The sequence below is a fragment of the Rhea americana genome, unplaced genomic scaffold, assembly GCF_003343005.1.
Source record: "Rhea americana isolate MKP2758 unplaced genomic scaffold, rheAme1 scaffold_116, whole genome shotgun sequence".
Classification (NCBI taxonomy): Eukaryota; Metazoa; Chordata; class Aves; order Rheiformes; family Rheidae; genus Rhea; species Rhea americana.
In genome coordinates, this window is record NW_028185217.1 from 2,401,349 (window position 1) to 2,416,869 (window position 15,521).

General features: G+C 41.4%; 2 protein-coding genes across 3 annotated transcripts in view; both read right to left on the reverse strand.

Annotated features, from left to right (window-relative positions):
* HSPA4L (heat shock protein family A (Hsp70) member 4 like) overlaps positions 1-4,467 on the reverse strand; it is a 30,433-nt gene extending 25,966 nt beyond the window's left edge. Inside the window, exon 1 of one of the 2 annotated variants that reach the window (XM_085318229.1) lies at positions 4,126-4,467. In XM_085318229.1, the coding sequence (XP_085174355.1) occupies positions 4,126-4,232 (107 nt within the window). In that variant the 5' untranslated portion in view covers positions 4,233-4,467. The remainder of the gene's footprint in view (positions 1-4,125) is intronic. The other variant, XM_085318221.1, reaches the window with a different exon arrangement.
* A 1,565-nt stretch (positions 4,468-6,032) lies between these two features.
* On the reverse strand, positions 6,033-15,498 carry SLC25A31 (solute carrier family 25 member 31). Its single transcript, XM_085318240.1, has 6 exons — positions 15,282-15,498; positions 14,330-14,457; positions 12,013-12,130; positions 10,848-11,002; positions 10,500-10,625; positions 6,033-6,772 (listed from the first exon to the last, which is right to left on the reverse strand). The coding sequence occupies exons 1-6, from the start codon at positions 15,496-15,498 to the stop codon at positions 6,572-6,574; spliced, it is 945 nt and encodes a 314-aa protein (XP_085174366.1). The 3' UTR covers positions 6,033-6,571.
* Between the last annotated feature and the right edge of the window lie 23 nt (positions 15,499-15,521).

Sequence of the window (15,521 nt, forward strand, 5' to 3'; positions counted from 1 at the left end):
GTTCTTTTGTTCTTTGTGAATTAGTTTAGAAACTGATAGCAACCACAGTTGTTTTCCTTATAATTACATTTAAGATATTCTTTAAACACCCATGTAGTCTACAGATCTTATCATAAAGGTAAGGGTCACAGCTCGTAACTGAAAGAGCTTGTGACATTTACTATAAAAGCCTGAATTTTACCAGTCAGGCKTTCTTGACTCAAAAACCCTGAAGTTTGCTAGAACTATATTCACATTTTAGGGTCTTTAACAAAAATAATCATAAGACAACCATTAAAAAAAATAAACTTCCAAGCCCAAGACAGTCAAAGAGCTCAATACTATAAACTGCGTATCAAGAACTTCACGTGACTGAGGACTACGAGGCACACGTRGCAAGCAGCCAAAAGGGGGAGATGGTCTGGGAACAAGCTTGCCAAGCTCCCGGCTACAAGGCCCCTTGGGGCTTGCTTCTTCTCACAGCCTTCCAGGTTATCCACCAAGCTCCTGCTCGGCCCCAGCACAGGACTGCCCAAGGTCCACAGACACATCTGGCCACCTTCCTGCTGCATTCAGCAACCTCTCCACCAGCCTACTAATGAGCATCAAGGGCACTACAGGCTGGCCATCTTTCAAGGAGCAACAAAGYCTACAGGAAGCATACGCAACAACTCCAGTGACAGCTCTACCTACTGCCTCAGTGCTAACTGTTCTGGGAGCAATTTAAGTAAAAACACAGTACCTAAAAGAATTTCTTCTTCCAGTAATAAAACACACACATTACCTCTCACTTTTAATGCACATTTTCTAACCAGCTTATCTTCTAATCAGTGTATTCCCAAGCACTGTCAGTGATGCCCCCCTGGAAATTACTGTTRCCACCTTTGTTTTTACAGATCTGAAATGGAACTGGTTGCCTAAAAAGGAACCAATCTAAAATCATTCAGCAGTAATAACTATGATCTAGATTTCATAAAGTCAAAATTGAATTGTTTAGTGAAAGCATAAAGGTCAGTATAGTAGCTTGCTTCCTGCCTCCTCTCCATCTTCATTACAAAGGCAGTACTGTGTGTAATTCAATAGTATTATCCAGCAACCTCTTCTACTATAAAGACCTTAATAAACATSTGAAACCTTCCCTGGATTTAACTGCAGCAAGTAGAGAATGCACTGCACTACAATTTTATACAAGTAGTTCAGCTTTTACAAACAGTAAGCATTTTGTATTTATATTGTTTAATATTACTGTTCCTAATTATTCTTTGTRATAATTAAACATCAGAAAAAAACAAGTAACAAAGGTTGCAAGTGGCTTAAAAGGCACTTATTTTATGGATAATGATTAGTTTGTTAATGCCATTATATTAGGCTTTTTCTGGACTGTGTTGAGAACATCATTACTTTCACACCTATAATACAGCATGAAACATCAAGTCCCAGCCCATGAGAAAGTTCTTGCCATCATTTTCTTTTGTTACTGAGGTCCTAGCACAACACAGCATGGGTTCCCCCTTGGCTGGAAAGAGGGAGTGGGAGGGAGGCTCTCTTAGGCTCTAAACTTCACAGTTGTATCCAAGACAGCCCTTTACGAACCACATCTGCCACAAGGAGACGCATCAGGTAGGACAACAGACCTCTCTCTGCCTATCCCCTGGCTTCCTCAGAAGTGACATTTTTGAACAACAAAGACTTTTATAATAGCAGCAACTCCCTCCACCACAAGGGCATTTCAATCCTTTCCACGTGTTGTTTTGGAGAAGATACTACCTCCTCATTTTAATTACAGTTTGTAATTATGCTAATTGTTCATGGTCTAAAAAAAGTTATTAAAATATTATGAGTCATCAACAATCAACATTTTTTTCCCCGCAAAACCGTGTTTCTGAGATAYAGCAGTTGACCAGGTCATTTGTTCAGGGTCACTGGAAATGCTTGCAACCCACTGGCTGGAGCTCCCAACTCAGAAAAACTGAAGTGTCAGTTAATATCCAAAGAGATACTAAGGATGAAAAGACTTACAGATCTAAAGTTGTGCTGAAACAAATGGCTTCATGGCAGAGTATTTTATTTCTTTCTTTCTACCAAACTTCTACTAAAACTTCAAAAATAACACACACTATAAAAATGCTAGTAATCCCATGCCCTAGATCACAGGATGTAGGTTACAGAAAATACTAGTAAAGGGTCACTGTCAAAATGCTAACCCAGGGGCTTTCACCAGAGCGTTTTAAGAACCGGGACAGCAGACTCGCAATTCAAAGAGTGTTCGATTAACATGTGATAATAAACCATCTTCCAGAAGTCTAYGTCGCTTTGTTCGTAGCACAAAAGTATACTTACACTAACGCTGTACTGTGCGCAGCAGTATTGCATGGACATCTGAATCGGCTCCAAACCAGAAGCCAGCTGTGATAATTAGCCCTGCACAACACAGGCAGGAATATCCTATCTTTAGCACCTAACCCAGTATCCTTTCACGTCTTAATGCACTCTGTATCTAAGTGTACTAGCTTGTCCAGAGCTAGTTCAGGTATTTTCACACTGCACTATGCAACATACGCAATTCAAATTGTAGAGCAGACATAACTTTTTTAGAGTTTTAAAAAGTTCCTAATGTTTTTTCCTATATTGTATTTCAGAGAAAGAAGAAACATGCCAAGAGAAACATCACCTGAAATAAGGTGCCTAATGCCTTTAAGTATTCGTCCACTCACTGTGACAAGTGAGCACTGTCTTGCTAACTGTGCTTTAAGTTCCTCTTATAATAATTTTGCAAATTTATTGAAAGCAGCTACTTACATATATTAATGTGAGGGATATTAAACACACTAAAGCCTACACAAAGCATACCTGCAAAAAAWTCACTCCAGGGATAGCCAGGAATTGGAAGCACTCTGCATCATAATGGAGAAGGAAACTGCRGATGTTCTGAGGACTCTGTACAACAATTTCAGGAGGTTCTTTGCACAGAATTTTAAATGCCTCAAGAATTTTAATTCTCATAAAACCTGCACCAGTAGAACATCTTCCTGAAAGTTCCCAGTATGAGAGAAGAAGCYGGTCTATTTTTTCTACACAGTGCTAAGCATTTTCAAAGAGTACTTTCATTAATACAGACAACCTGCATTTTAGCACGCCACTCTGGACTTCTCTAAAACTTTATAAAGCACTGCTAAATGTACATTTCTCCATGACTGAAATGATAATAATGCTAAAGTTACTGTGGTCTCACATAGCAGAAATAAGTTTCCATTGTCAGCTATGAATTCCTTTTATGAAGGAAAGCACTGTCCAAAACTCGAGTTTTATGAGTATTATATGAATTCCTGATTCTTTCTTAACAACTATGCACAGATGGAGCTCTCAGAAATCCTAGGCGTATCCCATAGAAACAGAAAGAAAAATCTCCACCTACTCTTGCGTATCCCATCATCACGAACATAGCCCATTCCTCCCCCCTCCCTTCTTTGCCAGAAACCTCGGTATTGCACAGCCAACAGATGCAGCACGGTGCAAGTAAGAACAGGTTTAGGGAGAGGGAACTCATCGCGCCACTTCCTTGTTTCCCAAGTGAATCAACGCCCTCCTCTTCCTCCTACCCAGTCTCACCCCGACTCCATCTCGAAGTTGTTAGTGAAATACCTTCAAGCCCTGGCAACCACAGCAGCGCGAACCGGGGTAACACACGCAGTGCAGCCGAGGTCCTCGCTGCACGGAAGAGAGCTGTTACACGGGCACCAGGAGGCTCCTTTGTGCCTCCAGCGCCGTGCGGGCGCCGCGGTATTTCAAGGACACGGAAGAGCCGCAAGTTCGGCGGGGGGGGGACGGGGGGGGGGACGGGAAGAAGCGTTTCTCGGTCCCCTCCTGCCCCAAACGGCACCTCCTCAAAACGCTCCTCTCGCCGCTGAGCAAGGGGCTTCCGCCCGGCCCCAGCGGGAGCCCGCGGCCTCGCTCCCCGCCGGCAGCGGGTGCCGGCAGCGCGCTCCCGCGGAGGGAGCCGCGCACCCACCGGACCGAGCCGGGCCGGGCCAGCAGGGCCAGGCCCCGCGGGGGGCGCAGGCGGCCGCGCCCGCCCCGCAGCGCCGCGCCGGGCCCGGCGGGGCGGGGATGGGATGGCGGAGGACGCGGCGGCGCCCCGGTACTCACGGGGTGCAGCGGTCGCTGTACTCGTTGGCGATGGTCTCGATGCCGCCGCTGCGCGCGACACCGATGTAGCAGTTCAGGAACCCGAGGTCGATGCCCACCACGGACATGGCTGCGCCCGCTGCCTCCCGCTCCCCGCCGGCCTGCGACTACAGCGGCGGCGACCGTCGCGGCTGCTGGGACGCGGCTCCTCGCCCGTCTCTCCCCCACTGCGGAGCAGCTGCCACCAACCGGCGGTTACTGCGCTCCGCGCAGGCGCGCTGTGACGCCCGGCGGGGAACCCGCGAGGCCCCGGCTCGGGCTTCGGCACTTTCCGGAAGGGCTCGGGCTGCGCGCGCCGCGGCCGCCGCGCGTTCGAGAAGGATCTGGAAAGCGAGGAAGAGACCGGGTATTATCTAGAGCGACACCCCGCGCCGTGACGTCAGCGCTGCGGCGGCCACGCCCCCCGTCCCCTTAAAGGCGCCGGCGCGCAGCGCGCGGTCTGGGCCGGGCGGGCCGCGAACGTTCGTCGCCGTGCGCAAACCAACGTCGCCGCTCCGCGCAGCGGGACGACGCGGCGCCGGGGGGGCGCCGGGGTCTCGTTCCGCTGCAGCGACTGCTCCAAGAAGCGCTGAACCGGGTCTACATCCGYGTCCAGCGTTTGGATGACTTCACCGTCGGGTCACGCTTCAGCGGTCTAGTCCGCTAGTTTTTCAAGGCCAGAACTGGGTGCCGTTTCCCTCTGAGCCCCCCTGARGCAAGCTCTGAAACAGGGTTAATGTGCCTGTGCAGGGTAACTAGTACTTCTGAGTACCGCCACCAAGCCAGTTCTCCTTGCCAGTACGGGGCTCAGACCAGCCCCGCCGGCAGTAGCCAGGACGACCACTTCCAAGCCAGGTTTCAACCCCCGCTAYAAAGCCCATCGCGGTGCTGCAGCATGCCGCTGCCGCAGCCCCGCCAGCAAGCCCGGCTCCTCTCGGAGAAGGCGCGGGGGCCACGAGACCCCACGCAAGCGCCCCGTGCAGCCAGGCAACGCAGCTAAGGGCAGCCGGGAAGAAACGGCGCAGCAGCAGGGACGAGCCGTCGCTGCGGGAGCGCTGCCGTGCCTCGCCTCTCGGCGGGATAAACGAGCGGGAGCGCAGCTTCGCAGCGCCACTGCAGCACTGCCGCCGGCGGCCCAGCGAGCTGGCTCGGGTACCCGTACTGCAGACTGCCACGCAGACACGTGCGGAGATTCGTGACACAGGCAAGGAAGAGGCCATGGGCCTTTTATTTGCTTCGTCAGGAGCAACTGTTAGAGATGAGATTGCAAGCAGGATAAACCAAACCTTTTAAGCAATTAAGAAAAAATCATGTTTGCATTGCTTAGTGTCATACTGATTGCTCAGTCTGACGGTAGGGAATGGTTTCACTGATGTCAGATTAGCCAGAAACTTGGGGCCCATCAGATGTTCCTGCTCCTTCAGCCTCACAGACATTGCCAGTAAGACTGTCTGAGCTTATTATCATTTACAGTCACTGCAGCAGCCGTGGGGATTGGTGATGCCCAAGTCTTTCCAATTCTCTGCCTGTGGATCACATCTGATTTCTTAGAAGATAAAAAAATATTAACTGAAGGATCTGAGGGTTTTGTGTGAAACTGAATGGTCGGTGAGAAACGTTATGAACGCTTCTAGCCTTAATTTGTGTGAACTAACCATTTGAATAAATGCTTCCTGAATGCCTTCTTTAGTCCCAAAGTTACCAATATTCCACGTGTTTTTTCTTTCCCTATTTAAAATTATTACCTCACAAGTAAAAGTAACAGTCTCCCCAGGAAATGAAGATTCTGAGACTTACATATACCGATTTATCTTCTTTACAAAGAATCCTCGACCATTTTACATTTCCTGAAGAATAATGTACGAACCTATGCTGAATGCTATTTGAGGGGAGACAGAGACACACAGACAGAGAGAGGTGAGTTGTTGTATTTCTAAATGCTGACTTTTCAAAATCTGTGAACTTGTTTCCTGCCTCTCTTGGGCTTTAAATGAGCGTTGAAAAGCATCAACAGCCTAGAACCAGGTTTTCCTTTTTATTGTGGTTTATGTAGAAACTGGGGCAAGCTAATGTGTTGGTACTTACAATGGGATATGCTGACAGGCTAGGTAAGCTGCTGTTAGCGAAATACACTCAAGTACATGCTGTACTTTAAAATTCAAGATGTCTAACATTTAGCATCAATAAAACGGAAACATTCAGAATTTTAAATGAGGTTACGTATTTTCTTGAATTAATTTCTTGAATGAAAACAGTGCTGTCTAGTTCCCTCAAAACAAAGTATTTGATTTAGTACATGCTTATTCAGAGAAACATCTAAATGATTTTACAATGAGTTGTGTAACGTTTAAACTAAAAACATGCTATCCAAACAATGAGAAGCCTATCATGTACATTGCACAAACAAAATAGATGTTCATTCACTATTTTAATCAGATCCTGAACTTTCTGAAGTATCAAGATTAAAAACTTCCTTAATTTTGTCATAAAGAACTAACACCAAGGCTCCTCCTGTTCCACGAAGGATGTTGGAGAATGCTCCATGAAAAAAAGCATTAAGCCCCTCTCGCTGGTATATTTTCAGAAAGCAGTCAATGGTTCCTTTATATTGACGTTCAGTCTCCCCACTCTGCATACGAATAATAAAGACAAACCATTACTGCACTGTACTTCACTGAGAAAGAAACTTAGATGCTTAGAACAATTTGTCTTTCTTTGGCAAAAAACACTAAAGAACATTTTCCTCATGTTTCACCTACTGCAAAGGTGAGATCTTTTAACTAATAAATATTTATCTGATGTAATGCTCTGTTAGCTGGTTCCAACTGCTAAATTTAGAAAGGCTGTGATCCTTCTTGTGATGCTGCTTTTAAGCTTTATCGGGCAAGTAGAAAGAAGGCTTAGGAGTTAAATGAGGTCACTCCAGTCCTAMGAGTGTCCTGAATTGTTTCAATGCTTTTAAAACTTTTACAACTCATTTTTTCTCCTTTTTTAGTACTACTGAAATAACTTCATAGCAAGTAGATTCCAGTTCATTAGTAATCAATAGAGTCCATCCAGCAGCCATCTGTTTTCCAAAAACTATTAAAAAACGTTGAGGTCCTGGCTAGTACGATAATGGAAAAAAACAGGCTGAGGATTGTAGTCCAAACAGTTGTCATGCAACCTACCTTGTTTCTGAGCATTAATTTGCTGGACAAGTTAAAACAAAGCAAAAGGGAAGATTTGTTAGATACCCCGCCATCATGTTCGCTTGAATGTGCAGCAACTTTCTTACAGGTGAAGGAAAAAAGTAAGATAAGCAGTGAAAGTTCACATGCGCGCATGTAACTCTATACGTCAGTGCTAAAGCACTTAATTCTCCCTTACCAGCTTTTTCGCAAGCAGTATAGAAGTCACAGCAACTCTTAAGTTTGGAAAATTTCACCAGCTCCAAAACAGCCCAGAAGAATGCTGTACCTAATGCTGTACCCCAGAGCACTTGGAAAGTACTACTGCCCACTGTGAGACTCAGTGTAGTGACTTCAGCTGATCTCTCAAATACTCTGAGTATCACACTTCTGACAAAGCATCTTTTTCTGGACATGTTTTAGTAAACTGTCAAACAATATCTGTTTTGGAACTGGAGTGTCTTCAAGCTTTGAGTATTGCATTAGGAACTGATACTGTTTTTGTCTTCACTAACAAAAGCATACTTTTTCTGAAAGATTAACATCAGATTGCTATCTTTATGTGAAATTCTACTGGAAACAAGATGCTCTAATATTTTGCTTTATGGTTGTGGAATTTGACCTAAATTAGCTACATCTTAGGTCAAACCCACCACTAGGTTTTTATAGTGAGAAAAGAATGTCTTGTCAGCTAACTCTGCAAGTACGTGTCTGCCTTTGCACTCGAGTCAAAGCAGAATGTAACATTAGCAATGCTAGAACAGGATGTGATGATAAACTGAGTCTTAGTAATACCAGCATCATACCACAGTGGCCTAGTGTCAGATTCGCACTTCTGTCACTCCTGGACAGTTCTTAGAAAGGGTTCCCTAAGCTGTTAAAAGTTAGCTCTGCTCTGAGAACTTTTATTCAGAAATGTTTATTCACTAAAAATAGACATCTCAGAGATTATTAGAGATGTTGTGTCCCTTTTCATATAGTAGAGCCAGTACAATTTTGTAAGCAAAACTGTATTTCATTTTAATTGGTGATTCACAAACAGAATGATTACTCACAGTTTGATTCAAAACCTAATGAAATCAGTAAGAAATCTTTCCATCAATACAGCGCTGTTCTCCTAAAAATTCTGAATACAGATTCTCAGTGTTGGAAGTACAGTGGCCAAAAAATTCCACGTGGCTTTAAGATTACAGGCTAGATTTGCTATAATCATCTTTTTACTAAGATACTTGAAACATTTGATTTGGAAATAAATGAAAAGAGAAGCAGAGAACTGTTCCTATTAGCAGAAAAATATTTTTTGAAGAAATAGAACCCAGTTCTTTATCTCCCGCACTTTGGGTATTTATCTCACCTTTATAAAATGTATATGGATTGCTAACTACTATTACATKATACTGCAAGACTTGTACAGCCAGTTTGTTTCCTAGATATTTACATAAAATGTTGTCAACATCTAGGTAAGGTTCTAGATTCTATATAATGGCAGAAAGATTATGTCTATAGAGGAAATCTTGCTTACTTTTAAACCCTTGTGTGATGTACTCTACAGTTACTAAAGTGAAGTTTGAATTTTCTGAGTAGCATTACATGTTATGTTATGCCTTCTCCTGGAAATCAATGTATGAGGTCATTACAGTTTTCCTGAATATAATAAAGGCAGGAAATACAGCAATGACAAACATTCACATAAGTCTATATAATAAGCATAACAATGTAACTAAAAAGCACTTAAAATATTTTGTTTTGAATCTACTTGAATATATGCAGCTTGAAGGAGATTTGGTAAGAACACCAGTGCTTAGCTAAGAGAKATCAACAAAGCTTTAATTGCATGTGCTCATTATTTCAGAAAGTTATCCTGACTGCCAAATATACTTTTAATTGAAGAAATAGAAGGTGCTATATTTAATCATGGCTGCTTAGAACAGAGTGTCACAATAAGAAACTGGTTCTGTAGGAACAGTTAATTTCACCACCATTAAAATCATACTGAACAGCAGTTGTATTCATATGTTAAGCTGCAAAATATCAACTTATTTCTCAAAAATAAAAGAAACAAGGACAGCATATATAGTGTACCTTTACATCTACACAGGTGTTCGCATTCTCATCTCGTTTCTTTTATGCTAGTAAAATCATTGTCTTATTTCATATGATTATAATTTATATCTTTCTTAATCTTGGTACTACTCTCTTTCTTAGATGTAAATTCATTACCAGAAATACATGCAATCCTCTAGTGAAGCCAACTTCAAAAAGCACATGTACGAACAAAACAGCATTATTTATACACCTATTGCTAATTAAGCAGATTACGCGGAATCTAAAGACAGTGGAATAATATTTAGTATGACAGGAAAAAGTCAGTAATGAAAATGGTGTTTGTGCACTGGAGGCTTTTAAGATTTCTGTTATTTAGGACAGATTACCAGAGGTATGCATGCATTACGTAAGAAGCTAAATATCTCTTGGGATTTTGTTGAAATCACCTAAGCAAGTTCTGTGCCTACATTTGCTCTGATCTTCTTTTGACTTCCTGGGGTATCAAAAGATANTTTTTTTTTTTTTTTTTTGAAACTGACATCTCTTTTGTAATACCAGATGGCCAAATCTCCCCAGGGATACAGGGAACAAGGACAAGAAATGATGGATTCTTTTCCTTGTTTGAAGATGATCTTGATAGCCAGAACTTAATCTATTAAATATGCCTAAATTTTTTTTAACTATCTAGTAAAATTACCTAAAGCTAGCAACCAGATCCAACAGTAACAGCTAATAATACATTATCATATCTAGTCAAATGCAGAGAAATATTTCTCAGCTTGTATTGAGCTTTGAAGATTACTGATTCTATTTCAGGCCCGAAGAAGGGCTGTGTGCCACAGAGTTGGGCTAAYAAGAGATTTTAATTCTCCCCACAAACCTGTTTTACTCCAAATAGCTGGCTTCTGAGTAGAAACATTGTGTTTTTCTACAAAAAGCTCTCACCATGGTGTGAACTAAGCATACTTCTGAGATTCCCACAGTACTATAGTTCAGATTTTTCTTCTTTCTGGAGAAAAGATGAGAAAACTACTTTTTCTGAGTAGTCTCAAACACTGAAAGATTATATAGCACTAACTAGCATATGAAATTAAAAACTTACTTACTATTTTCAGAAAATAATCCCAAGTTAGACCATACCTGCATCATCATGCGTCTCCTGACAGTGTCAAAGGGATAAGACAGTATTCCTGAGAATGTAGTCACAACTTGGGCAATGAGAAAGGAAAAAATGAATGGAGTTTGTTTTGGATTTGGCAATAATCCCTGCAAAATAAAGCAACAACAAATGTCTGTGCCAGTTCTTTAAAATACATGTCAAACCTCGTACCAAATATTATTTGGCTAATTTATATCGTTAATCCTGATGTAAAATGACTTGGCTCTTCTGAAATATATGCTCTGCTAAGCATAAATAACTGTAAAAACAAAAGCTGTAACACTGTTTAAAACATCTTGCATGGATGCATTTTTGTTCATAAGAAATACCTTAATGGTGTCATAACATCCAAAGTAAGAGGCTCGGTACACAATGATTCCCTGTACTGAAACGCCAAAACCCTGGTACAGGCCAGAAATTCCATCTGTCTTTGCAACTTTAATAATACAGTCACCAAGTCCCTGGAACTGTCGCTCAGCAGCACCTAATACAGAAGAAATTTTCTATGAAGTGATGTGCACATTCTTACGCTTTACAGAACCCCTTCATTTTAGCACAAACTACTTTGCAAGACTGAAACATTTATCGTAGGAAAATCATAAGAACATAGTAAATCATTCTGTTTCCTCCACTTACGACCAACGCATGAAGAAATCCAGGTACATGGATGGATGAGGACACGGTTTATTAATTCTGATGAGGACCACACATTCCAGCAAAAATAAACCCAAAGAAGATGTCAAATAGATACTGCTATCCAGCTGCTGAAACACATTCAGGCCAAGTAACTATCATTTCAATTTTGTCCTCATTCAGCAGAATACTTGCATATGAATTCTCTTATCCTCTGCCTGAAAATACATTACTCTCTGCAATCTCATCCTTTCACTCCCTCCCCACACATTCTTACTACAATTATGGTAAGTAGTATTCCTTTCATCTTTAATATGTGGACACTACCCACAAATCATGACAAATATGCAAAATCCATTTTTGTATCTGTAGATTTTTCATCCCTTTCCACAGTGAATTAAACACAAGCCCTCAGGATTCTCTAACGGTGAAAACACAGCAAGCAATACACCAATTTCCAATCCTTCCCAAACTGTCAACCTTATTAGACGCAAGATGTCACCTCCCCCCACCCAAAAAAAAAAAAAAAAAACTCTGCACAGCACAGAGAGTCACAGAAGTTAACTTGCCCAATCATACGCAAATCAGAAAGGCCAAGGGCAGTAACAGAAACCTAGATTTCTTTTTCTCTGCTGTACTGCCTTCCAGACACTGCTCTAGTGAAATTCATTTTAATTGTCTGAAGAAATGAAATGCACATCTAGCAACATATTCTGCCCAAATCTTTGTTGAAAATTTTCAATTGATATTCTGTCAATAAAGGTCTGTCTCTAAAATGAGATAAATAACTAGAATGAAGTAAATATAAATAACCTGAAACACACAGACATATTGGAAATGTCATAGAAGAAATCTTGCTACCTTTGCCAATGTCAGCAGCTAACCGGGTTCGTGCAAAGTCTAATGGGTACACTACACACAAGGATGTTGCTCCTGCTGCTCCACCAGAAGCCAGGTTTGCCAAAAACCATTTCCAGAACTGAAATACAAAAATTACTGTGTACACTTATGAAAATACAGTATTACATAATTATACATAATTATGTAACATAATATTGACCTTTGTTGCAGATACTGAATGAAACTATTTTAAACATGAAGAATTAGATCATTCTAGAACATCAGATTATTCCCAAATTAATGCAGTAAAAAATGTCAGTTTCAGACTAAGGCATATAATGGCGTATTTCAGAACTCCTTTTTGAAAAGATTTCCTGCCTATCTTTGCTTTTATTATAAAGTATTATAAACTCTTTTCTTGTTCAACTTCTGAATTATATGGTGCTTTTGTAATCCAGATAGCAGATAACCTCTTTCTGATCTATAATTGTCCAGTCCTGCATAACAATCAGCCTGTAGATCTCCATGATGTAACAGCTGTGCATCAACTCTCCATGATGAATGCAGCAACAGAAAAATCCATATACTTACACCGTAGTCTATGCTGTTCATCAAATAGGAAAAAGCTAATGACAGAAAAAGAGCCATTTTGCATATAGCAATACTCTAGTCTTTATTTCCTATCCTGTACAAAACACACCCCAAGGATATCAACACCCTGCGTTTCAATAACGCATATGCAGCCTTGCTAAATGTTGTATTTTTAAAGAAATTAATCTTGAGTGCTATTCATGGAATGTTTCTATAATTTGAGTCACAAGCCCATACACATGTAACCATCTGGAAACACTTCTTGGAGATGGAAAAGAGATTTGAAAAACTATAAACACTGAGTTATTTACATCATGCGTGTTCTACATTTTCCACTGTTAAAAAAGAAACGTCAACCTTAAACTCTTTACATATGAATTAACTGTAACTGAAAAAGGACAGCTTAAGAATTTACACGCAATACAAGGAAATTAATCAAACATTAATGATTGACAGCATTCCTGCTGGTCAGCATCATCAGAAAAGCCTGCGGCAAGAGTAGTTTCTGGCATTGCAGAAAAAAAATGCCAAGAAGAGAAAGTACAGAACATTGGATTTTTGTTTCAATTAAAAAAGCCCAACTAAAGAAATCCTAAAAAAGATAATCTAAAGCAGACACAAATAAAGCAGACTTTCAGCTATTTTCACATGAAACAAATTAGATATAAAGAACTTGTTTTCCATTCTGCTGATATGAATGAATTATATGCATGTAATTTGTCAAATGCCAATATCAACATTCTCATTCCAAGATTTGGCCTAGTTTTGTAATTAGTTGCATGGGTGTAGATCTATGTGTCCTTGCAGGAGTCTATCCAAGTACAGGAACTTTCCTCTTCCCAACTACATAGAATTGCAACGTAAGGCAGGATCAACCAAAAATTCAGTCTTTCATGCCATAACCTAGAAGTGTTTTTCTTTCTGATGCATTGTACGAAACTAAGCTCTTGAAATGCTTCAACTATTCGTAAATCTATTGCAGCTCTACATGTGTTGTTTGAGCCACGTAGAGCCACGTTTGTAGCTCTACAAGAATTCGGATATCAATGTGAAACATTACTTAACTACTATAGTAGACATCTTACTTAAATATAAGCTTTTTCTGATGCTTGCATACAAATGGTTATCGAGAGAATTATGTGAAATAAAGTAAAAAAAAAAACAGAACAAAAACACAAAACATAGGCTCCTGCTTCAAGGACACAGTCCAAGACCTGTACACACTAGAACAAAAGCAGCAGTAATTTCACACAAGTGAAGTTGCATATGAGAACAAACATTTTTGAGATTAGTTTGAGGTAATGCAAACTTAACTGTCAAAAATCAGATTTACATTTTCACAAAGTCCGAAAACATAGGTTCCTGAGTACAAGATTTTGAATATCCCCAGTCCTAATACTCATATCAGTTAACTCCAAAATAATTACATATTCTGAACAAAGCTTTGGAAATTGAGACTAGTTTATTATAAGCAGTTATCTATGTGTATTTCATGAAGTTATTAATCATTAAAGATTAAAAAGGTTTTATTATTTTTCAGTACCTTCAAGAGTAAGCTATACAGTAAGCCATGTCCACTGTTCCTCTTATTATAAAATAAAGGCAAATTCTTTAAAAAAATCTTATCAATATACTGTTAATTACCAACCCATCTTGAGACAAGGCACAGCCTGGAACTGCACAGCTCTTGGACGTACCACAAGTAGTTTACTTACTAAATAGAACTAACAGGCAACAAGTTATTTACCTGTTTTTCTTTATCCACTCTGGACATGAAAATCTGTTTGTATTTGTCCTTAAAAGCGAAGTTTAGAGCTTGCGTTGGAAAATATCGTATCACATTTGCGAAATTGCCACGCCAGAAGCTGAAAAATCCTACAGAAAAGGAAATGGAATATTAAAATTACTTTTGCAAAGTTTGTATTACATTGAGTATATTATATGACATTCTTCCTATTGTTCTGTTTTGCTACGAGATGTAATAAAGCCAAAAAAATTACCCCTTTCAGGTCTTTCATTTTTCAGGCATTTGGCACTGGAAATCTTTCTTTATTTTGGTACTTACAAACAGATGTGTACACTAGGTGTTTGCACAAGGAAATCTCCTAGAACTACAAGAGAAACAGCAATAATGCTGAGATGAATGAAAAGATTTTCAACTTTCTTATTTCATAAGACTAGGGATACCTCTGTATACTGTAGTGTGGCAACTGAGTAAGGTTTCACTGAACTGTGTAGTGACTGTTTTACTCATGCTGCCTGTATATGCATTTTAGCTTCTACAGGGGGTGCTCAGGCTCCACATTAACGGCTAGGTAGTTTATACAAATGACTGAAAACTTAGTAAGGTTTTTGCAATTACAGTCTTTTTCTAAATTAAAAAATGATCCCTCTGGACACTAAGGTAAGCGCATTAAGAAGCTAAGGGGAGCTCAAGTGGTAATGTAGGTGCAAATCGTACGCGGCTCACAGAAGAAAAACGTATCCCMTACGTGAAAATGTTCATGGACGCTGTACCTGCACCGCGCCTGCCTCTGGGGAGGTACATGACGGTAACGCCTGCTTCGCTACCTCCTTCCCAAGTAACAGTGCTCCTCCGGCCGCCAACTACCCGCCACGCGAGCCCCACCTCTGCAGCAGCAACTGCGTATGTTGAAGCTGCACCCCGAGGGAGGGCGGGGGCGGCCGGCGGTCCCTACCCTGCTCCCGGGGGATGCGCATGAGGCAGTCGATCATGCCCTTGTACTGCTGGTCCGCCCGGATCTGCTTGGACGAGGCCTGCACCTGCAGCAGCAGCTTCACCCGCTCGATGGGCGCCACGGCCGTCTTGGAGATGGCGGCCGCCACGCCGCCGGCCAGCAGGTCCTTCCCGAAAGAGATGGGGTCGAAAACCCGCTCGTCCCGCGGGCCCGCCATGGCGCGCGAGCCGCCGCCGCCGC